Source organism: Homarus americanus, unplaced genomic scaffold, assembly GCF_018991925.1.
Source record: "Homarus americanus isolate GMGI-L3 unplaced genomic scaffold, GMGI_Hamer_2.0 scaffold23578, whole genome shotgun sequence".
In the NCBI taxonomy this organism is placed as follows: Eukaryota; Metazoa; Arthropoda; class Malacostraca; order Decapoda; family Nephropidae; genus Homarus; species Homarus americanus.
In genome coordinates, this window is record NW_024733231.1 from 1,840,540 (window position 1) to 1,866,000 (window position 25,461).

A 25,461-nucleotide genomic window follows, 5' to 3' on the forward strand; every position below is an offset into this window, starting at 1 on the left:
TTTCTATGGAAAAATAGGTAATACTGTACTAGGTGATGATTGTGCAAATTAACCAGTAACTTGAGGGATTATATTTCTATTTGAGATAAATGCTAGGTATCAGGCCTCATGAAATGCCCAAACAATGGGATGGAATAAATTATTTTATCCTGAACACTACAGTATTTTACACCTACACAATACTTCCCAAATCCCACTAAATACTGGTACAGTATATTATACACTTATTATGATTTATTGGTGCTAAAAGGAACCAACCAAAGCCTACCTAACTTCCTTACCTTTGTAACCGAGGCTCAGTAGGTTAGGTTTGTTAATTTATATCTTATAAATCATATAGAGTAATGTAGCAATAGCTGGTAAGTTGGTCCTCTATGCAAGTGTTCCTGAGGATGAAACAAAACATCTCAGATATAAACAGTGAGGGATACTAAGTCATAGCGTGTGGCGGTACGTGTGTTCAGGACGGAAATAATTGTAAAGATAATACAGTACAGGCATAGCCCGATAACTGTGAAAAGTTGTTGGTTAGTGAATCAACGGTTATCGAAGCAATTAATCCCATAAGAACATAACAAATTCAGAGGTAGTGCACAGAGCCCTCTGGTCGCAAGAATTCGCACCACGCCAGGTCTGCCGATCGTCGGATCTCCGGGGTATCAAGGAAGCTTGGGGGATATTTCCCCTATATGTTATCATCGGTTATGCGAATTGGTTGTCAATGTAACGTCGGTTATCGGGGTTCACCTGTACATTATTATGGAAAACCTGTTCCTTCTCCTTTTTTGGGCTTTTCATGAGGTAAGAAAACATTTATCTTCTATAGAACAATTTTATGGTACAGTATTTATACTCATGACAATCCAACAGGTTATCATTGCTCATTTAATGATACACACATCACCAGTCTTCCGGGAATCTTTTGTTTGAATTTATTAAAAGTGTCATATCAACTGTAGACATGACTGAGAGATTTACTGTACTGCTACTCTGTCCCCCAAAATCTCATTTACCGGTAATAGGTTGAAATTTATTACAGTACATACCGTTATCTTTATTACTGTATTACTGTACAGCATTGTGATTTTTTCTGTTTCATGCTATAGCTACAGTACAGCAGTCTTAAAACCTCTAGTTTGGGTTCATTCAGGCTGTGGTGGTTGGATGAGTGAAAAGTCTTGATTTGTGTTGTGCAAATCAAATTATTTTGGGCCTAAAAACTTGAACACGTTATAGTGCTGGATTAAGATGTGGCTGCTCTAGGTCACTTTATGTTGGGTTTAAGTTAGACATGTGATTGGCACTTGTCAGGATTAGGGCAAAAGTCAGTTGAAGGTAAACTGAGATGCCACCAAAGTTAGGCTGTAAAAACACGAACATAACATAGATAGGCCAAGAAGTTGATACTTTCTCTACCTTACCACTTGTACAGTCCTACTTTGTGAATTACTAACTCCAGTTGACCTCTGTCCTCACAGTCACTTTAGTGTGGTGATGTGCTGAGTAAAACCCTCTAATAAATTCTTCACTGATCCAATGGAGGGAACTGTGTTCAAAATTTTAACATACTGTATACTGTAATCATCGATATGTAAATTAGATCAGAAAAAGATATACTTTTATTTCTAGTTAGTGTCTAGAATGACTCCATTTACTAATTATTTATTTTTTTCCTTTTCGTGGTGTTTACTAAGATGTTTTTTTTAATAGATTACTGTATATCCAAATCCAGTAGAGAAGCAAAGAAAAAATTATTTTAAATTTACTTGATGTATTAATGAAAACCTTCATGGAGCTGTGGCACTACTGTACTGTATACTGTAGTATTCTCAATCTGTAAATTACATAGAATTAGTTAAAGAAGAAGTCCCAAAGATTGGAGGTTTAACTAATATTGTTTTCATTACTGGGTATTTCCTCTGATGCAGTATATAACTTTAGAATAAAAGATGATTGGATATAATAAATCATGAATTTCACATTTTTATGTCATTGTTGCTGGCAGCTGAAGGATGGTAGACAGTGATGATGAGGAAGCTTCGGAAGGAGGTGGGGCCACAAGCCACACACTCTCCTTGACAAGTTTTCTTTTTGGTAATATTGACACACATGGTCAACTTGAGGGTGATGTATTCGATGGTGAATGCAAACGACAGTTGGCATCCCTTTCTCGCCTGGGTTTAGGCTCTCTGCTGAGGCAAGTTACAGATGATGGTGAAGATGATGATGAAGATGATGATGATGATGATGACCATGAAGAAGAAGAAGAAGGTAAGTAATTTACCTCGTTCAAAGTCTCTGTATACAGTATAACCAATTTGTATAATACATGGTATTGTATTGTAAAGGTAAAGTAATCTCTAATCCTTTAAAGGCCTTCAAAGTGTTTTGGAATATTTACTAAAACAAGGTTATTTTGTACGAGTCTCCTGAATATAAAAGGGAGACGTGAAATGCTGTAGTCTTGTTGCACTTCTGTTGTTTGCATGGATGAAGTCATTTTTTTGCAGTTAAATAATGTAGTTTGTATTTTTCTTTTTTCTCAGAGATTTTTGAGAAAAGTCCATCAGCGGTTGATTATTCGGACATAACTGAAGCTGTGGAGGATGACACATTGGCTGAGGAGAATGGTAAGTTGGTGTAATAGGTGTTGTTCATACTTAGGTGTACTGTACTGTACATTTGGTGTGTACAGTCAAGAACAAAAGTCCCTTTGTTCACTTGTAACTCCTTACCAGGTTGTAATGGGCCCAAACCAAGTTTATTCTTTGACAGCTGCTTAATTGAAATCCAGAAAATTGCACAGGTAGCCAGAATTCTCCCTTTATTAGACTGACTAATTGCAGTACTTCGGCTATATGAGAGTTCACTGTGTCTTGCTTCAGAAAAAACCTCTCCAAAAGTTTGAGCTTCTCAATTACTGTACTCTGGTCTGATATTTTTTAATAGGATGGTCCGGAGGGGAAAAGAGTATATAGGGTGGGGAAGATAGAGAAATAGAAGACAGCTGCAGATTGGAAAGATGTATGGTGTAGTATGTGAGTGGTTGGCTGTACAGTACAGTATAGGTTTCTCTGGTGTCTTTTTCACAGTCGTTCAGGAACTAGGTGAACCGAACGTGTACACCTAACTCCTGAACAACTTGAGAAAATGGCTGATAGTGATGTTCATCATATTATACATACATGTTCACCACCATTAAACTTGCATCAGCCCTTCTTTATGTATATGTAGCTTGTAATACAGTACACTTAAGTTTAAAAGTTTGAAGAACAGGATTATGCAGTAATCGTACAAAAAAAAAGAATGATTTATAAGAAATAAAACAAATACTAATTAGATTTGAAATTCCAATTTTGTGCCTAAGGCGAAGAATTGTGCATTTTAGAATCCCTCCTTGTTCTTTGGTAGATTTTCTCATGGACAGAAAAAATATGAAGATTGTTGCCAGTTGTTTTTTGGGGGGTGGCAACAAGTTTATTGGATAGGTCAATATACTGTAAGTGAATTGACCTTAGGGATTCCTCTTAGTAAACCTATTGGCTCACTTCTTTTCAGAGCATTTATAGGTCATGATTGAGGATACAATTTTACAATACATACAATATAGCATTCTTGGCTGGTCAAGACAATGTTTTGTTGGAGGGAATCTTACAGGTCACTTGAATTTCCAATTTTGGCTGTAAAGTAGGATTCTTAAGCTAACTTTTTTCTCTCTTTCTTACATTTGGAATAGAGTAAGCTTTAGAGAATAGGACATTTGTATGTATATTTTAGTGGGAAAATAATTTCAAAAAATTCATTGAACAGGTGAAGATTATGATGCAGAGGAGGAAGACAATGGAATCAATAAATCGGACTCGGAACTGATGCCTCCACCTCCTCTCCCCCGAACGTCTGAAGCTGGCACTACTACACCACCTGGAGACAGACGCAGACTTATAACTCCATTAGCTGCCATGTTACCCTCAAAATATGCTAATATCGATGTCAGAGAAATCTTCCCTGACTTTCGAAACGATGCTGTAAGTATAAAAAAATTCATGAATGTAACATTATTTTTTCTTGCTGTTTACACCAGTAAGTGTATGCCATATTTCACACATAGTGTGAACAGTACGTATATGGATTTAAATATCATTGCTGTTATAAATTAATTACTATTAATCATAAGAAATACTTTATATTATAAAATTACTTAATATAGGGCACTGTACAGTAATACAGTGCCCTATATTCAGGAAAAGTGGTGGCACATACTGAGGGTTTTGAAATATGGGATGTAATAGTTGGCACTTGGATATAAACATGTTGCTGGCTCCTGCCCTCGATAATGGCGTGGTAAAGCATTGCATACACACATTGCATCATAACAAATGCTCTATATACCTTCAGTGCATGAGGTAAAAAATGGGTCAGGGGCTGAGAAGTGAGCATGAGCATAGCCTTTAACTTTTTGGGTAAGTTGACTTGCTGAGTCGTGAGGCATGCTCAGACTCCTCCTGTGGCACAATATTTGAATGGGTGGAGGAAGAAGTTTAGGGGTGAAAGATGGTGTAAATGGAAGTTCAAACAGGAACTAATGGCTGGTTAAGTAGGGAAGTTCTATAACAATATACCTGTACACGTAGTGATATCTCCATTAGCCGGAACAAACGGTGCAGAGCACTTCCAGGAATGAGAGATTTCCAGGTAATGAAATGACTCTCAAAGCTGGAAAAAATCCCCCCTCCCCGGAATTTTTTTCCAGGTACTGGAATTTTCCAGAATGATTATTTCATCTCTCAAAGCCGGAAAAAATTACCCATCCCCAGAATTCACAGGTACTGGGAAAATTTTCTCGGAATTTTCAAGATAATGTGCCCCTCGGATAATCGTTCCCAAACCCTGAATTTATTCCAGCTTTGGGAACAATTTCCCCCCCCCAAATTCAATTCCGGCTATTGGAGAGTTCCCGTCAAGAGAGATTCTGGCTAACGAAGATATTACTGTATTTATTACTCGAGGAAAATATTTTACATTGCAGTGAAATCCCTCAAATATGTCAACAGAACTGTACCTGCTAGCCCAAATGGAAACAAAACCTTACAGATGTATTACTGTAAATAATGGCACTTTTTGATAGTGTTTAACGTTTAATTTTTCCTCTCCAACAGGTTTTACGATTTTCAAGACTGTTTGGTCCTGGGAAGATGGCAAATTTACCCAAAATATGGAAAGGCGTGAGAAGAAAGAAGAAGAAAAAAATGCCAACTGGATCAGATGAAAACCGATATCCTTCAAATGATGATAACATGCAGGGCGAAGAAATGTCATCACAAGTTGATATGCCTCGTGGCTTTGAACTGTACTTTGGACCAGACCCTCCACCATATATGTGTGCTGCTGATGACTGTGTATGTACTGTACAGTATAAGGCTTTAATATTTTCTGTGTCTGAATTATGTTTTACTTTGTGATTGCCAATACAGAGGGTCCCCAATTTATGAACGCATACCGATACGAATGCTGTTAAACTTGAAATTTACAGTATTTTATTTATCTGATAACTTTTTTTTGTACTTTCATTTACTGTATTTTGTCATTCTAATTCTTTTTTTTGTCTTAAATTAAGTGATGTTAGATGTATACAAGGACTTTGGCTATGATATAGTGGGATTTAAACATTGTTCTGTAAGTACGGTATGCACATAGCATGTGTTCCGACTTACGTACTAATTCAACTTTAGAACATCCTCAGGAACGGAACCCGTTCATAACCCGGGGACCCCCTGTACACACACACACACACACACACACACACACACACACACACACATGTGAAGAGGATAAAAGTAAAAAAGTAAAGTATTTTATATTTCTGTACCATAATTCTTTCAGAAGCAAGATTTTTTATTCTTTTAATATTTTCTTAGGTCCGATTCAGTCAAACTCAGGAACAAGATTCCTCCGGTGGTAACCAGAAAGGTGACGGGGATAAGAACAACGATCGTGATCCCAACAAACCTCATGAGGCTGACTGGCGTTATGGTCCAGCTCAGCTATGGTATGACATGCTGGACATACCACTCTCCGGGGGCAACTTTGATTATGGCTTTAAATTAAAAATCAAGGTTAGTCATATCATATTATACAGAGACACTATCTTGCCAAAGATCAGCATGACTTCAACTTATCTCAGTTTTAGAGGAAGACTTCATACAGGTAAAGGGTGAACCTAGTTTTGGACCTTGACATATCATAATGGGTCCATTTCAAGTCACAAAAGTTACAAATTATACAAAATATTCTGATAAAAAAACCACATTGATAAATGGTTGTAACTTAAAATGATATTTGATATAGTTTTCATTTATGTTCTGTTTTATGTTATTTTTGTATTGTAATAGTTTCCTTATGTTACTTTGAGATATCTTGTGAAAGGAGTTGATTAAAGCTTGTTTAATGGCAAACAAGTTTTATTTCAATCCACATCAACTTAATCAACTCCTTTCACAACAAATCTAGGTTCCCTTCACAGAGCCCTTGGAATGTTTGCTTACTATGCAAAATGGATACCCCATTTCTCTGATAAAATACATCCGCTGATAAATGCTAGGTCTCTTCCATTAGAAGACTCAGCCATATCAGCCTTCAGCCTCATCAAGCAACAACTGGACAATACTACACTTCAATCTATAGATGAAAGCCTTCCATTTGTGGTTGAATGTTATGCCTCAGAAGTAACTATCTCTGCTGTACTGAACCAAGGAGGCTGACCTGTAGCCTTTATGTCCAGGACCCTGCAAGGTAGTGAATTGCACTATCCCCCTGTTGAAAAGGAGGCCACAACTATCATAGAAGCAGTGCGTAAATAGTCACTTTCTTGCTCGACATCATTTTACTCTGACTGCCGATCAGCGTTCAGTTGCCTTTATGCTTGATCACAGGAATCGCACAAAATACAAGAATGGAGAATGGAATTGGCATCATTCAGTTACTCTATACAATACTGACCAGGCAAAAATAATGTGGCCCCTGATACCCTCACATGTGCCTTCTGCTGTTCTACTACATCAACATCAACTCTTGCTGATATTCATAATGGACTTTGTCATCCCGGGGTTACTCATTTGCTACAGTTTGTAAGATCAAGAAATCTCCCTTTTTCTACTGTAGATGTGAAAACAACTTGCTCAACTTGTAAGATCTGTGCAGAATTAAAGCCACAATTCTTTCGTCCACCAAATGGCACTCTTATAAAGGCTACACAACTCATGGAACGACTCAGAATAAACTTTAAAGGACTACTCTCTTCCTTGACTTGGAACACATTCGTACTCACAGTGGCTGATGAGTATTCACGTTTCCCATTTGCATTTCCTTCTCCAATTATGCACTCTTCAACTGTAATTAAATGTCTTGAACAGGTATTTACCCTCTGCGGTATGGTAAGTTTCATTCACTCAGATCGAGGTCCATCTTTTATGTCGCGTGAACTCAAAGATAATATTTCCCACAAGGGGATAGTAACAAGCAAAGCTACACCTTACCATCCCATGGGAAACGGGCAGGTTGAAAGGTACAATGCCATTATTTAGAAAGCTGTTCGTCTTGCCCTGCAGTCACATGACCTGCCGGACCAAAACTGGGAGGCTATACTACTGGAAGCATTGCACTCCATCAGATCACTTCTGTCAACATCTACAAATACTACACTTTATGAATGATTCTTTGGATTCCAGCGACGTGCGTCTCATGGAAATTCTCTACCTTCATGGCTAACAACCCCTGGCCCAGTACTGCTTCAAAGATTCGTCAGGTTTAGCAAAAGTGATCCTCTCGTTGACCAAGTTAAACTAACCTATGTTAACCCTACTTACGTCCTTGTACGGTATCCTGATGACCATGAATCAGCTGTATCTCTTCGTGACTTGGCTCCATGCCCCACCTGGTCTGTGTCACATGTCGATGAGAAAGAAACTGTGATTGGCGAAGGCACTGCTTACTGTACATAATAATGATGTCCAGACAGAGATAATGGACCCAGTAACTACTCAAGCTGAATCAGTGGAACAGAGCCTATCTTCGGTTCAAACAACGCCAGCTTTGAGAAGATCTACTCGAGTATCAAAGCCGCCTGAACGCTATGGATCATAATTTTTCCAAGGGGGAAGAATGATGTAGTTTTCAGTGTTAGGAACATTCATTTTATGTTCTGTTTTATGTTATTTTTGTATTGTAATAGTTTCCTTATGTTACATTCAGATATCTTGTGAAAGGAGTTGATTAAAGCTTGTTTAATGGGCAAACAAGTTTTACTTCATCCCACACCAATATTTTTACATGTAATTTTAATCAAGTAAAATAATTGAGGTACTTAATGTCAACCTTATCAGTGGTTGTTATTTTGTCCCTATTCCACATGGGATGTAGAGAAATGCAAAAAAATCACTGGAAAGTTTTAAATCCTTATTAAGTGCTTGAATACAATGTTAAAGATACTGTGCTGTATCATCATACATAAAACTACTGTGTAGAAAAATATCTATTACAAGTCATGTGATAGCTGGTGTATAATAAATAGATTTATGTGACTATTTCAAGTCTTGTGTAAATTATAAAGAATTACCAAGTTATGTCTCTCAGTGTCTATTAAAATATTTATAAAGAGGTCACTTTGTAAGGTAATGAAGAACTACTAATGTATCCAGAGGGTCCATTCAAGGAATTTGAGATCTTATATTATGTTCTGAATATGAGCATTGTTGTAAGAACTAATATGTCTTGAAAATCTTTACTGGAGTTATTAGCTTCATCTCCACACTCCAGGTTATACAGTACAGGTATGGGACCATTTATCCAGCATGATTGGGACCTGAGGGTTGCCAAATAGGGTTTATTCTGGAATTTGGAGCAACAGGCCCTAATTATACAAATTGCACAGTAAACTCCCTGTGTCTGGCTCTGAGAACTTTGTTCAGGTCACTAGAGTCATCCCTAAAAGTAGCTTTAACTGTACTTAACACTGTAACATTAAAACTTAAAATGGTTGGCATGTAAACAGCAGTAACAAAAGCATATGAATAGTAAAATAATAAGGAAAGCATAAAAGAGCAAAAAATTTTACAAGTTAATGTACAAACTGTGTCACAGTCGCCCCCTGATACTCGTCTTAGCAATGCAACAGCATCCTTAGCAGTGGTGCTATGCCGCAAACCCTCTCTGACCTATCAACACACACACACCACAGGGCTTGACAGTGGAAATCTGTAAATACGTAAAACTTTTTACCTTATGATAATTATTTCTTTCTGCATTTTCTGTGTGTAGTATTGTGTGTGTGCATGTAACTGAGTAAAAAAAATGAAGAAAATTATGTGTACAGTATCTAACCAAAATTACAAATTAAAAATACTTTATACCTTATGATATACGTATGTATTTTTTCACTTTCTGTATGTAAGATTGAGTATGTATACATAGGTAACTGAGTAAAGAAAATGAAGAAAGAAAAATAAATACAGTATATGTACCCAAAATTACGAATTGAAATATATGTGTAAAATGTCCACACAGGTGGACAACAGTTGGAAATATCTCTGCTCAGGCTGTAAACTACTTTTGGTGCTCATTTTTTTTTTAATTTGTTCCTGAACATAGCTATTTTTTGGAGCATTCCAGATACTGGGACACTGGATAAATGGTCCCTTGCCTTCAGTTAATTTTTCTCATATGTTTTTTTTTTTTTTGAGCAGGATATTAGATGTGTATAGGCAGTTTTGGTCTTCATTTAACAGTCCTTCATTCTTTGTACGTGTTTATTGATATGTGTGTGCTCGTGTGGATGTCAGTGTATAATAAGCAATGATGAAGGTACTGTAGTCTGTATATGGAAAAGATTTTACATTTTGTTTTACTGTAATATTGAAGGTATAGTATCTTCTAATAAACTAAAGAGAGCACATGTTGGAATGATAATGGACCTTAATCATCTTGTATAATATGCAGGGTTATAGGGAATTCTATAATGCCCTCTCTCATGGATCAGTCGCCATGACAAGGGTTGTTGTGGTCCTCTGGAATACATGTCAATTAGAAATTAAAATTAGGATGGATTTTCTAAGAATTAGATGTTGAGTAGCAAATGTAGTGTAAGAAATATGGGGGTCTCACTTCAAATTCACTCTCATTAATACAACATCTTAAATGTATTGTAACATGGAAACTATGCAGAATCTGACATTCTACCATAGAGACATTGTGGTTTAGAATTATCCAAGGATTTTATCTTCCAATTTAATGTACTCTTTGCTGAATCACCCTGTATACAATATTATATAACATTTAGGGTCAGTTTAGGTAGCTATTTAACATTAGGTGTAGTTAATGTGATGATTTGTATATTTAGCATTGGTAAATTTAAGTTGTTATTTATCATAAGGTGTACCCAGTTAAAAATGTGACAACCTGCATAGTTAGTATTAGTAAGAGTAGGTACAGTATATATTTAAATTATGGCAGGTAATAGATAACTTTTTCTCTTTATGTACAAAAAACTGACAAGAATTATGTAAGAAGGTAACTAACTGCTTGAAATGTTTGCAAACACTGTAATGTTACACTAAGACTGTTGTTATTTTATTTTACTGATCACTGTTAATTTTTCACATCCAGGATGAACTTAATTCTCTTGAGAAGTCAGACATCAAGTTAGAAGGTGGAACAGGTTTTACTGACCCTCTAAAAGAAGAAGAACCCAAAAGGATGTTAGGCTATGAAGCAGATGCTGAAGATGAATTTCCTGATGATTCTTTCCATATGGTAACACAGTACAATTGGGAGGAAGATATCATATGGAGTGGTGATGATATTAAACACAAGGTACAGAGTATCTGAAAGTTTACAGTGCAGTACATCACTATGTTTTTTGTTTATAAAAGTAGATTCTGTATATATACTGTAGTACATTGAATACAGTACAGTATTTATTTTTCTGATGATTAAGTGTGTTATTGCCTTTTTTTTCTGCTATTGCTGATGGTGCTTGTAGTGACACTCTTAATGGGTCACTTTTCATACTTTTTGAACTTCAAAATCAGTTTTCACATTCAATTTTGTTTTAAATTTACTGTTATTTTTAATTGTTGGCTGATACTATTTTAAAGAATACACCCTTGTATATGCAAATAGGAAATCAGTTAATTGTCTGAGAAGATATGAATTAAGATTTATAATTGCTTTTCACTTAACTGATGACCTTACATTAACTATTGCTGTTTATGGCAGCTCAATCAGAAGAGGAAGAACATGGCTGCAGGTTGGGTGCCAAGCAGTTACAATCGCACTGCCCAAGCTTTCAGTCAACCAACCAAAGTAACTACACCATTTGCTTCAGCCAAAAGTGCAAAAGCTAAGAGCCAGATGCCGTAAGTTTTTCAGTATATTGATAATGAGGTTTTCTGTAAGCCATATTTGAATTCTTGTCACTAGTGTTTGATTTGGAATTCATCAGGATTTATTAAGTATTTCTTTAAAACTACCAAATTATTAGTTTGTTTTATATTTTACAGTGGAACTTTTATTTTTAATATTTAAATGATTTTTAACATCTCTGAAGATCAGGACATAATATAGTACAGTATAGGTGTTACAAGCCATTCTGCTATTTCACATTTAAAATCTACTTAGAATTTTTTTTAAGGGCTTTAATGTTGACATTGAGTTGTAAGCTTTGTATTGAACATGCTCTCAGAGAACTTAAATTTAAAATCTGTTTTAAAAGCCAATTTTATTTCATTACAGTAATTGACTTATTGAGTGAACAAATGGAAGAAAATTAGTTTAAGTTAGGTTAGGATTTCTTGTCCAAAATAATGAGAAGTAATTTATTGAAATGGAATGATCTTAAGTAAGTATTGGATTTAGAAACATTATTTTTTTGCTTTATTTTATGTACATGTTACAGGACAACAGCAGCCTGTCTATTGTTTACCCTCAAGCACAATTCTCATACATACTGCTTGAGGAAACTTACACCCGATGTTACTCAGTTTCTCCATTACAGACACTCCCTTGGTTACAGAACACTCAATTTTACAGAAATTCAAGGATACAGAATGCCTCCCATAATTCCCATTATAAAAAACTCCCGGTTGCACAAGAGTTTCTATTATTACGGAAAGTAACTAGTCCGGCGTAACAACACTATTTGTGGAGGATTATGTGTAAGGCAGCTGAGTGCATCCCCTCGTGAGACGCCATCTGTGATTCAGTACAGGGTACAGTACATATTTACCTATGGAAAGGTTTACAGAAAATTCAGCTTACTGATAGGGTCCAGGAACGGAATCTTTCTGTACAGTACAATAGTTTGTTTCTTCTTTATGGTACAAGTACGGTAAAAAGTGCTGTCACCTCTCCTACTGAAACCGAAACATCCGTGGACAGAATAATCCACCAGTGTCTGTTACTTCAGGTTCACGAATCTGAATCTCGGGATTCGTGAAGCTGCACGAAAGGCGACAAGATTTTTTACCTGTATGAAGTAAAGAGTGTGATGGTAGATACTATTCCAGAATTTTTAATGAGTCTTGTACTGTGTCTCAGAAATGACATGTTTTACTGAAAGAGAATCTCCATTAATATATTTATCACATGGAGTTGGATCAGATTGTAGAGTAAACATTAAGTAACATGGCTACCCTGAAGACCACCTTATAAACCTAATCACTGACCCCCCTGAGCAATAAACATGTTATTGTTGTACAGTATTATCATTCAGGTGTATGTTGCAGCACTGTATGTTGGTCTTAAATATGTCTCATACCTCCAACTTATAGCATCATTCACGCGCACACACACACACACACATTTGCTCGTATTTATCAGTCAATTGATCCACAGCAATTGGCAATATAAGGACCTCCTCTACATCACACTGCTTAGTTAGTTTCCTGGATTTCCTGCATAAAAACCTGCAGAAACGTAAGACATCACTGGCCGTTGCCCTTGTTGACTTCAGGAAGGCTTTTGACCTTGTTGATCACTGCACTGGTATCAACAAGGCCATTGCACTAGGGCTGCCCACCAAACTGGTCTCATGGCTCACCGATTTCCTGAGTGAGCGTCGTCAGGCAGTGAGGTACCAGGGTTCTGTCTCCACATTCCAACACCTCACCTGCGGTGTTCCCCAGGGGACCAAGATGGGACCACTGTGCTTCCTAATCCTGATCAATGACACAAGGTCGGACACTCCTCCCAGGTGGAAGTACGTGGATGACTGCACTGTGGGGGTTACAGTGGACAACACCTCACCGGACTACTCATCGCTACAAGGCACCTTGGACAGGCTACAGGCATGGACCACGGAGAACAAGGTCACCATCAACCACACCAAAACCGTAATCATGTTCATCAATACCGCCACCACTCCAGTGCAAGCTCCAGCAGTCACAGTGGGTTCCCATCCTCTCCAGTTAGTGCAGTCTGCCAAACTCCTGGGTGTTACCATAGACCACAAACTGGACAACACAATCAATGCAGCCTCGTACCGACTCTACATGCTACGACGACTCAGGTCACTTGGGACACCCACGCCAGAGCTGAGGACCATCTACAATGCCTTTATTCTCCCCAAACTAACGTATGCATCACCAGCCTGGTCGTCTTCTCTCAACTCCACCCAACAACGTCGGCTTGAGAAGGTACAGAAAAGGGCCTGCAGAATCATGCTCGGCGCAGACTACTCCGGCTACATCAACGCTCTCTCCACCCTGGAAATGCCATCCCTCAGTGACCTCCGCCACCAAGCACTAACAAGGTTTGGCAGTGGACTAGTGCACCATCCTCGTCATCGCCACCTCCTGCCACCGGCAGTCCCCCACCCACCTCGTGCAGTCTGCCACTACAACAAAATTCAGCCCATAAGAGCCCGCACCGATAGATATAAGAATAGCACCATCCCATCTATTGTTAAAATAATAAACAACTCCTGATTTATGTACTGTACAGCCCTGTAATTGTATTCAACGCATATCATTATGTCTAAATCACATGTAAGTTTGTATATTTTCAGCCACCGGCTGCAACTCTATTAATAAACCGTTTATTATTATTATTATTATCATTATTATTATTATTATTATTATTATTATTATTATTATTATTATTATTATTATTACACACACACACAGAAAATTTCCAGTTTTTGTGTGAATTTATATGAATATTGTTTATGATAATTCCATTATCATTATGTACAACGGTGAATTTGTAAAATATAATTCCTGAACACCAATAATTCATTAATTTTGGCAGAAAAAACAATGTTGATGACACTTGGTACTCCATCTTCCCCGTCGAAAATGAAGAATTGGTATATGGACGCTGGGAAGACAACATTATATGGGACCCAGAGAATATGCATAACATCCCCGAGCCTACAGTGTTGACGCTTGACCCCAATGATGAGAACATCATACTTGGCATTCCTGAAGATGTTGATCCGTCAACACTCTCCCAAGGTAGTTGTATGTGTTCTTTGTCTTTTTTGTTACCTTCTGTTATATAAATTATTTGCTGGTTCATTTATGGTGCATCAGTTCTGTCTTTGATTTCTGTACAGGGGGTCCCTGGGTTACGACCGGGTTCCATTCCTGAGGACGTCCTTAAGTCGGATTAGTACGTAAGTCGGAACACACGCTATGTGCATACCGTACTTATAGAAAATGTTTAAAATCCCACTACAGTACATTGTAGCCAAAGTCCTTTTATATACTTCTAAAATCACTTAATTTAAGACAAAAGAAGAATTAGAATGACAAAATACAGTAAATGAAAGTAAAAAATAAGTTATCAGATAAATAAAGTACTGTACTATAAATTTCAAGTTTAACCTCGTTCGTATCGGCGGGCATTCGTAAATCAGATGTTCGTAAGTCAGGGGCACCCTGTATACAGAATCACTAGTGTCGTATACTGTATATATTTTTAATTGAATAGCAGAATATGTACAGTGTTTTAAATTAAATTTTCCCCCTAATTTTCATTTGTAGGTTACTAAAAGTTTTGTCTATTTAGAAATGTTCTCTTCATGTCTTCAAAAAAGATGGAATATTTTGTGGTTGTTTTGAAATAGTTCAAATAAGTTAGGATAAATATAATGGCTTAGCATATCTCTGCAGCTGATGCTCCTGTGAAGGTCAAGATACCTCATCCTCATGTAAAGAAATCCAAGATTCTCCTGGGAAAAGCTGGTGTCATTACTACCATAGAGGAAGAATCTCCTCCTCCCCCACCTAAATCTCCTGACAAAGACCCATTCAACATCTCTAATGATGAATACTACCAACCTAAGTCTTCTGAGCAGACTATTAAGATGTCCATGGGTGGAGGACTACTTCAACATTCTACTCCAGTTGTAAGTTTTTCCTTTTTCCCTCCATTCCTCCATTTCACTGGAGGAGGGATGTAAAAATGGGGGAATTTGTTTGTGTGTTTGTGTTCCTGTGTCTAAGTGTGTCTGCCCATCTGTGTGAACATAATAAATTGAACAAATAATGATTTAGTAAAACCTGTTAGGTGTTACAAATGGGTTGTGGGGTATTGCTGCCATGTTAGGTTCAACAGTTATGTGAGATTTTGATCTCGTGCATATTTTGCGTTAAGGTCTGAGTTAGGCCTATAAAAATGTGATACTATCTAAATGAGGTGAGGAGAAATAATTATGGGAGTATGAGCCATGCAGACTACAATCAAGCCACAGAACCTACCAGTCTCATTCCATTCTCATATCTGTAGCTTGAAAATATTGCACCTCACATAAAATTTGCTTTAAAGAGGTATTACTCTTATTCTCTCACCCACACCTTTTTCCTCTTTGTTGCAAACTATGCTTTATCATCAGATCATTCAACAGAACACTTGACAGTCATCCAAGTGCCCTGCAGCTTCCTCTACATTCATTTTCTTCACTTTTAATGTTTTTCTTCTTACCCCTCCATCTACCAATTGGTTCTTCCATCTCCGTCCTACCCTCCTCAAGTGTTTTGGTTCAAATGAAGGGAATTTGTCTTGTAGGGACAGTGTCACAAAGTATAGAAATTGTGATAGATAAATTTTTTGTAGAAAGGAATGTCCATTTTCTTTTTGAGGAGACAAATTTAGATATACGTGAAAATTACTTTTGTAATTTGTGCCAAAGGAAATATCTTTACCAATAACATGTTTATATTGATTCTGAGATGATGTGTGCTGATACACCACTACTTTAAGATATACGGTACAGTACACAGGCATGTAGTGCAGTACACTACAGAAGATGTTAGTTGCTTGTTATGCACTGTGTATATTCCTCAAAAAAATTTTATTGGTTGCATTCTTAAAGGTTGTGAGAGACTAATGTAATGGTTTATTTATAGGTTGAACTTCAACCACCTTTTATTCCTACGTATATGGGAGAGAAGAAGCTTCGTTTATTCCATCGGCCACCTCTAAAACGATATTCTCATGGTGCTTTGTCAAGCATGGGTCCACATGCTGTACACCCACTTACTAAGGAGATAAAGAAGAAAGCAAAGGTACATATAATTGTTCTTATTTACTCTACATGAATTAAATTGAGCAAATATAATGAATCACATAAAGTGATTATCATTACATTACTTTGAATTAATATGAACAAAATTGAAATATGAAAAAATTAGCAAGAATTTTAATGAAACTAACATACAGTATTTAAATAGGTAGATGCAAATATTTTGATGCCGGTTATCAGTTAATATCCATCGTTGTTACATGCATTAATATTAACCATTGATATACCTTTCTGAGTCTTGTTAGATTTTGCATATTAATTTTCTTAATCGTGTATTATATTTTATTTTTTTTACAGCAAAGGGAAATGGAACGTTTAGCATCAGGTGGAGGTGATGTGTTCTTCATGAGAACCCCTGAAGACCTGACTGGCAAGGATGGTGACATTGTCCTGTTAGAGTACTGTGAAGAGTATCCTCCACTGTTATCTCAGGTTTGTGTAGTACCATATAGCTGAGTTGTGTAATACTCTATAATTAAAATGTTTCTAGAGTATATGGAGGTATCCTTTGTGTACAGTGTAGAAAACTAATATTAGAGAGTTATATAAAGTGTTAGGAGAGGAATTTTTCATGAACCAGTATTGTTATGAATCATTAACTTTTATAACATTATCTGCTTTTATATATAAAGGAATACTCAAATGAATGTGATGTAAATATCCAGCATTGAACATCACTCGAGCTAACTGCAAGCCTTTGTAGAGAAGAGAGACGGGGGAAATATATGTTAACGTGAATGAAGATAGAACGGTGGAAGTGTAGCTAGTGCTTTAGGTAACCAGGATTGTATATGTCACAGGATGGAGCATTGGGTAGTGAAGTAAGTGTTGGATTAGAGGGCAGAGAGAAATGATAAAATGAAGAGAGAGAGAATTGTGTCAAAGGAAGTAAAGATTGGAATATACTGTAGAGGGTAATCAGGCAGCTGACATTACTATGGGAGTGTGGTGCTCGAGAAGGAAGAAGATAGCAATTTAAAAGTGACAGAAATGATGTGCTTGAGAAAAATAATTTGGGTGAGAATGATGTAGAGACTAAGAGAAACTGATATTAGATAGATACTGTATGTGTAAGGGGAAGAAGTATGGGACAAAGAGCTGACCAGGCTTGCTCAGGTGGAATGGACATATTGAGGGAATTGGAAGTAAAAGATAAGTTAAAAGAGTATGTTATTATGAGTTGGATGGTAGGTGATGGAGGGAAAAACAGAGGAGATTAAATGACTGGGTGAAAGAGCAATTGGGAAACATCAACCTGAATGGATGGATGGAAAACATGGCATTGTGAGTGATTTTAGTGGATGGACTTGCTGCTGATAGGTGAATAGTTAAGGCTAGGTTGTTTGAAATGGCAGGGATAAGCTGGATAGATATCGTAGGGCTTCGTTATTGTAGGGGAACACAACAGCAGAGCTCTTTAGTTACATCTGAAAGAATGAATGACAGGAATGCAGGAGAGTCTCTATTTACTCTTGATTCTGGCTATCCTGCAGTATTGTAAGAAAAGGCTTGTAAGAATGAAAAAAAAAGTACTATTTTTAGAAGTGGCTGTAATTGGTCGCCATATTGTGGAGGAATCATGGAAACTCGTCATTATCTGGCAGGTTGGTATGGCAACAAGATTTAAGAACTATTACAAACGACGAGCCGGAAATGACAAGGGACCCCCAGAGTTCCGCTTTGGTGAGACAGCTTACGCACACACGTCACCATTCCTTGGGGCCATGCATCCAGGCCAGAGTATTCAAACACTGGAGAATAATATGTTCAGAGCACCGCTGTATGAACACAAGGTAATTATATTGGGTTTCTTGTGCTTATACTGTATTGTACTACATATTTCTTTTAACTTACAAGGTCATGTAATATGGTGATTGGTATAGTTATTATTACAGTATTACTTCTCTCTACAGAAATAATTGGTGAGCAGTCAGTTCAGTATAGGGAGTTTTCAGTATAAAACAAATCCAAAATATGTATGAAAAAGTTTGGTGTTTTTAGTCCAGATAAATTGTCATAAAATTTTTTGGGGTTATACTAAATATACAGGTATGAAATATAGTTTGGTAACCCAAGACAAAAACATCATACATCATCTATATGAGTTTATCTTGTGTGAGTAAAGTTAAATAGTTTATGTTAATTTCTATAATATCTGAGATAGGAGAATGAGTTTCAGTCTGACCTAGGACGACACATTATGTCCAGGATTGGAGGTTGTCCACCTTAGAACAAATTTTTCCCAAAAGACGGCCATTTTAACCAAAAAACGAGTACAACACCTATATATCCAATTTTTATGAAAGAAATACATGTTCTTTAATCAAAATTAATTTTAAAAAGTAATATTCATTAATTACTGTACACTTACTGTTAGGTCACTGATAAGATTTTAGGCTTCACCTTATCACCACCCTTAAGGACACCAAACACTTTCTTATGGGCCATGGTTGATGTTTAATTTTTCATTAATAATGCTTAAAATATGAATGCTACTTCAGCCTACTGTGAATGTAATAAATGTATACAAAATAATGATAAAAAAAACACCCAAAATACAGTACTGTATTTTACAGCAGGGAGTATTTAGAAACAATTTTGGTGTGTTTTTTCCTCCTGTAGCCATAGTTTTCTTAAAATAATACAGTATATACAATACCAGTAAATGTGGGGAATAAATAAAAATAAAAAAAATAAAAATTCTGTATTGCCAAATCAGTAAATAAAAGCTAAATGAAAGTTTAACACAGTTGGCATTTGCATACACTCCCTGTTTCACCATAGTAACGAAGTTCAGCCGGGAAGCTGATTCCCTAGCAACGCCCCCCCTCCCCCCCCACACACTGCGACCGTCTTCCCCTCCCTCACTGAGCCAGCTAACTCTCGTGTGCAAGGAAATGTTTATTCCCTTTATGTGTTTGCCTTTAGGACAATTATTTCTTTTACTTTATTCACACTATGTATGTGGGATGGTGTGTGCATGTAACTGAGTAAAAATAAATGAAGAAAGTTACGTATATCTACCCAAAAATACGAGTTTGAAAACAACCTTAACACCACAGCTTCACCCAGTAGCCAGGTGGTTACAGTGACGAGTTTAACCTGGCTACAATGCCATGATTAATCACTATTAAGCACTATTATATCAGTAAACACTAATAATAACAGTAAACCAGTAAAATATGGCAGGGAGCGAGGAGAGTTACAACTGCAAATGATGATCAACTAGCGGTCACTCACTCGCTCCCAGGCTCCCGTTACCAGGCGTACGATCGAAATGCATATATGAGAAATACAAATCTTTTAGCCTAATTTGAAAACGGTGACGGGCACAGTGATAAACAAATTATATAAACCAGGCATTTACCTATGATAACATAATAAGAAACATTGTACCATTACTAGAGTGAATGAAATAATATTCCCACAAACAATAATTAATAACTCTCGGGCATCTGTGTCCTGCGCGCTGATGCCTCGATCCCTTGAATTTTTTTGGACATTTCATCGGAGGGCTATTTCGTCCTATTTTATTTTATTTTTATTTTTTTATTATTTTTTGCCAAGTAATTTTGTCTGGCTTAAGCAATATCCGCCTTAGCGGGGTCCGCTTTTACTGTATGCATAATAATGTGACCTTTTATGGGTGAAACAGTACAGAGTAATAAAGGTAATGTTAAAAATGGGATTTTAGTTACAGATATTTGTTAGTGCGGGTATTCGTAATTTCATTGTTAGACCTATTTATGATGTAATGATTTTTCTCAATCAGATTTATATCAGTATTAGTTGTTGTCAGGATACAAGATGTACAGATAAATTAAATATACTATTATAAAACTTTTTGTTCTTTTTTTGTACTGTATAATAGGAACCAGTTAAAATATTTTCAGCACTATTGAAAAAAAATAATTGTATAGTGTCTGTGTGATTTAAAGCACACCAGAGAAAAATTTCAAATGGCATTATCTTCAATTTTAAATCATGGTTTTCATATTTTCAGCATATCCTCTCAGACTTCCTAGTTATAAGAACTCGAAATGGTTATAATATTCGAGAACTGGATGGCGTCTTCACAGTTGGCCAACAGTGTCCTCTGTATGAAGTCCCAGGACCAAATTCCAAAAGAGCCAACAACTTTATAAGGGACTTTTTGCAGGTAAGACCTCATTTCTCAGTCTTCCTAATATATACTACTGGCATATTGTCTATAAAGTATACTCACCTAACACTTACAAGTCCTCTCCTGCTATTATGTAAAACAGCCAAAACCAAACCAAGATCAGACACATTCTCTTGCTTCATTTACTGTCATCTGCTCCTGCTGTTACATCCACATGATCAACTCTACACCATATTCTCCAGTCATTCACCGACACTGAAGCTTTCTGGGTGTCTGTGTCCTTCTTGATCTTACCCTTTCCCATCAGCTGTCCACCTCAGAATTATACAGGTTTATTATTCTATCACTCTTATTAATTTTTACAGTAACACTTATTTTCCTTATCTTGTATGCCCCAGACTATGGCCATCAACCACGTTATATCTGTCACTGCTAATTGTATCCCGAGAGTCCATGATCACTCCCATACAGCAATGTCAGCTCAAGTTCCCCCAATTCATACCTAACTTTTCCAACTTTAACACAGGTCTCTCTTTCCAAAAATCCCTCAGTGTACATATTACTGTCATTCTTTCCACTACCCTCTGATTTCGTTCATGATGCTTCAGTTCATTTGCTGACAAGATATCTGAAAAACTTATATTTTCACGAACAGTTTACTTCCCCATCTCCCTTTTCTACTTATTTTCATGATTTTTCTTCAGATTCATGTGTAGTCTCTTCTATTTTCAGGTATTTATCTATCGTTTGTTTTGGAAGAGCAAAGATAGCCCCCGGAGGATAAAAATGGATGAAATTAAAAGAGCTTTTCCAGCCCATTCAGAGAGCTCTATCCGCAAGAGACTCAAGCCTTGTGCAGATTTCAAGCGCACAGGTGCTGACAGGTATGTGATCTCTATCAGTCACTGTTGATTGTGATTACAGTATTAACCCTTTTGACCCGGGCTAGGGTGCCGCTGGCTGTATCTTCCACGTGAGGTAAATAAAAAAAAATAGACTTTTCCAAAAATAATTTTAACCTTTTTAAATAATAAAACAATAAAAAGGAAGGAAGAAAGACTATATATTGACCCTCTAGAAACTTCCCTGTGGCAGCAGTGGCGAGGGAGATAAGGGGACATTGTTGTTTTGGCAGCTGACCCTCGTGGTCACTACTCGCTTAGCGGCCATTTTCTGCTTGCCTTTATGTTTGGGATGGCCAGTAATGCATATATTTACTGATCTTAATTCTTATTTCCTATAATTAATTAATTTAGAATATTTTATTTGCATTATTTTTCATAAAATGTGCTTGGCAACACACGCAGTCGGTCGCCAGTCTGTCTGGCTGTCTTTGTGTTTGGTAGAGCAGTAATGCATAAAATAATAATAATTCAACAAATAAATACATTTATAGCATAATCATAGCATTATTTTCCAGTAATACTACACTACAGTACAACTACACTACTTTTAGCAATATTACTTTGATACAACATGATAAAATGGACAAACAATGAAAATGAAACAAACAAAAGTAGATAATTATGTTCAGGAAGCTTCCCTGTGGCTGAGCGTGTGGCGTGACAGGCAAATTGTCACACTGGAACCTGATGACCCGCGCTGGGCATTCAACGTAAATTTAATTAAGAACACCAAATTCACTTGTTCAAAATACCTGTAGTGCCCTCTATGAGCCTATTAAAAGTGGGTCTGCTTAATATCTGTGTGATCTGAAACAAAAGTGTCACATTGAGTTTTGAGGGAGTTCAGCATGGATATCCTCTGCGTAACTGAGACCTGGTTGTATGAATCAGACATCGGCATTATTCTTCCCAAGACACATTCTCTTGTTTATGTTCCCAGACCTGCTGCAGGAGCTCCAGGTGGTGTAGTGGCACTGATTTATTCTGTGGTCCTGTTCAACATTAGACTGATTAGTAGTGATTGTTTTTTCCTCCTTTGAATTTATGGAAGCATTAATAAATCTTCATTGCCAAGTTATTAGAAGTGGTGTTGTGTCTCACCAGGGTCACCCAGGTACAAATCATGAATTTGGGTTGTTTTGTGAGATCTTCTCAGCAAATAATGAGTGACTGTTGATCTGTGGTGACTTTAATTTTTGAGTTGACAACCCATCTCTGAAACCTTTTTCCTTTGAGTTCTTGGAAATTCTCAATCTAAACAATTATGTCAGTCATGTGTTGTGTTCAGCACATCTTTCTGGACACTCTAGACCTAGTTTTGTCTCCTGCTGACTGTGATCATGTATTAGATGTTGCAGTTGACCTGATCGATCTGGCAGTCTCTGACCAAGTTTTGGTCACTTTTGGTTTTAATGTCCCAAGACCACCTTCTTACAGTAAAATTACCTTTGGGAACTATAGAAATATTGACCAGACCATGACTGATCAGGAAGTTGATCATTCTTTGAATTGGGTCAAGTCCTCTGATTCATCTTCTGGTCATTGGGACCAGGCAGTCATCACAATGGGGTAAAACCCCATGCGTCAGCTATGTGTGGCCAATGCTGAGGCGGGCCAAAGCAGTTAGAGTTCACACTCTGCCTAATTATTTTTTAAGGCAGTTATGTTTGATGATCATAAGTATTTGTTCAACCTATTAAATCTTCTGACCACAAGCTCTGAAATGATTTTGTACAGTAATGATGATCCCTCATGCCTTGAGGAGCCTAGAGCAGTACAGTACAGAAGTGTTCTTTTGCTGCCTGATCCTTTTTCAGTACAGTACAATACCCAGATTGTACAATCGGTTGCCTGCAGTTGACTTCTGTGGAGGCCTTTAAGAAGCAGCTTTAGACCTTCCTTTTTTAAGCTTATGATCCTGAAGAGGGTAAAGTGATGGAGAATTACAGAGTTTAGGAAGTGTTACAATTCAAGGATATATAAACTGTCAGTTTCTGTTACCTTTTTTTGTATTTTTCTTTTTTATTCTTAAGTACACTTGATTTGAGGAGCCAGGGTTTTATCACATATATTGCATCTAAAATGGGGAGGATCATGAAGTCTTTTCTTTTTTTATATCATATTCCTTGGCATGACATAAAGAACAATAATGATTCCTTTTAGTTTGAAATAAAAGTCAAATATAATTGAAGTACAATAGTTAAAGAAATACAATACTGTACAGTATATGTAACAATACCCCACAAAAAAGGCATATGAGAATACAGGTAGTTTTGTGTCTGGTGAAATAATGCCCTTCTTTCTAGATGTGCTCTAGATATTTCCCTTTTCTTTGTTATAACATTAGGTAATGTTTGTAGGTGAGACTTTTTGTTCAGGAAAAAGAATTATAAGGTATTAAAGACTAATATTCTAAAACATGGACAGCCTTTTTAGTGTTGAAAGTATTCCATCACCCACCTCCTAATTACACTGTATTTGTGTTTTGTTATTTGTATGGAACTAATGCTTCTGAACATTGTTAAGGGTCAGGTACGGACGTGTCTGAAGCTCTCTCTATGTGTAGTTAAGGGTTCCTGTCTTCTTAAATACAGTACAGTCTCTCCTCGACTTACGACGGGGTTCCGTCCCGACGACCAGGTCGTAAGTCGAAAAGGCGAAAATAATACATAGAAATTCTAAAATAGGTGTCCCTTTTCTTCTCAGCACCACGAGAACTCTCACTTTCATGCTTGCCAGCCATTTTAAAGGGAATTACAAACAAAAATTTTGTCAGTACACAGCGCGATCACTAACGTCGGGACTCGAAAATACGTAATGTGAAAAATATTTTATACGGCCATGGCCGTCGTAAGTCGAGGAGACTGTATTCTAAAAATTTTTATTGACACATGTGAGCCAAATTCAACTTGTATTTATTGCTGAATCTGTTCGTAGTTGGAGAAAACGGGAAATGTAATTCCTGAAGGGCTCTTTCTTGAAAATATATTTGTTTATGAAGTTCCCTTTCTGTCCAGTTTCAGTATTTGTCATGAATGTTCACATTTCATTTGAAACACCCATTACACAAATTATTGGACTACTGCAAGTGGAACATGTATGAATCCAAAATATCAGACTGAATTAATTTATGTGAAAGATTTCCATCAGCAGTTCTTGGCTTATTTTGTTGACAGTAATTGGTGGGTGATCAAGCCCGAGTTTCGTCTACCAACCGAGGAGGAGATCAGAGCCATGGTGTCACCTGAGCAGTGTTGTACCTATTTTAGTATGTCTGCAGCAGAACAGCGCCTCAAGGATGCTGGCTATGGTGATAAATTCCTGTCAGCACTAGAAGATGATAATGATGATGATACACAAAAACTGGATGATGAGATCAAGGTAAGACACTGAAACTTATTTTATCCTTTACTGTATTTTCTCTAGGAGGTAGTGGGGGAGGAAGGAGAAAAAGGCAGTAAGATTGTCATAGACAACTTTGTCACATTAACAAAGTTGATATCCAAAACATTTCCTACCTGGGAGTATATTAGAAAAAATATTAGTTAGCCCTGACACACTTTCCTAATCATGGCAATTGTTTTACAAACATTTTGATGTTAAAATAGATAATTTGTAGAAAAACAAATTGATACCTAAGGAGGGAACAATGAATTTTACAAGAGGGTTACAAAATTTTTATATCTTTATGTTTATTGAACTACAATTGCATAGATTTCAATTACTGACTTTACTTTACTTTAGGTTGCACCTTGGCATACTACCCGTGCCTACATCCAGGCTGTACGTGGAAAGTGCCTACTGCAACTGACTGGCCCAGCTGACCCAACAGGTGAGTATTTTAATGTTTACTTCCA

At 36.9% G+C, this 25,461-nt stretch overlaps 1 protein-coding gene across 7 annotated transcripts in view; it reads left to right on the forward strand.

Annotated features, from left to right (window-relative positions):
* Positions 1-25,461, forward strand: part of LOC121869538 (transcription initiation factor TFIID subunit 1-like) — a 49,916-nt gene that overhangs the window by 1,843 nt on the left and 22,612 nt on the right. For 3 of the 7 annotated variants that reach the window (XM_042370911.1, XM_042370914.1, XM_042370912.1), the window contains exons 2-17: positions 2,006-2,271; positions 2,547-2,630; positions 3,811-4,025; positions 5,157-5,396; positions 5,916-6,113; positions 10,657-10,863; positions 11,269-11,408; positions 14,299-14,510; positions 15,165-15,400; positions 16,401-16,559; positions 16,874-17,008; positions 18,181-18,369; positions 20,580-20,735; positions 21,432-21,583; positions 24,781-24,985; positions 25,349-25,436. In XM_042370911.1, the coding sequence (XP_042226845.1) occupies positions 2,013-2,271; positions 2,547-2,630; positions 3,811-4,025; positions 5,157-5,396; positions 5,916-6,113; positions 10,657-10,863; positions 11,269-11,408; positions 14,299-14,510; positions 15,165-15,400; positions 16,401-16,559; positions 16,874-17,008; positions 18,181-18,369; positions 20,580-20,735; positions 21,432-21,583; positions 24,781-24,985; positions 25,349-25,436 (2,875 nt within the window). In that variant the 5' untranslated portion in view covers positions 2,006-2,012. The remainder of the gene's footprint in view (positions 1-2,005; positions 2,272-2,546; positions 2,631-3,810; positions 4,026-5,156; positions 5,397-5,915; positions 6,114-10,656; positions 10,864-11,268; positions 11,409-14,298; positions 14,511-15,164; positions 15,401-16,400; positions 16,560-16,873; positions 17,009-18,180; positions 18,370-20,579; positions 20,736-21,431; positions 21,584-24,780; positions 24,986-25,348; positions 25,437-25,461) is intronic. The other 4 variants (XM_042370913.1, XM_042370915.1, XM_042370916.1 and 1 more) reach the window with 3 other exon arrangements.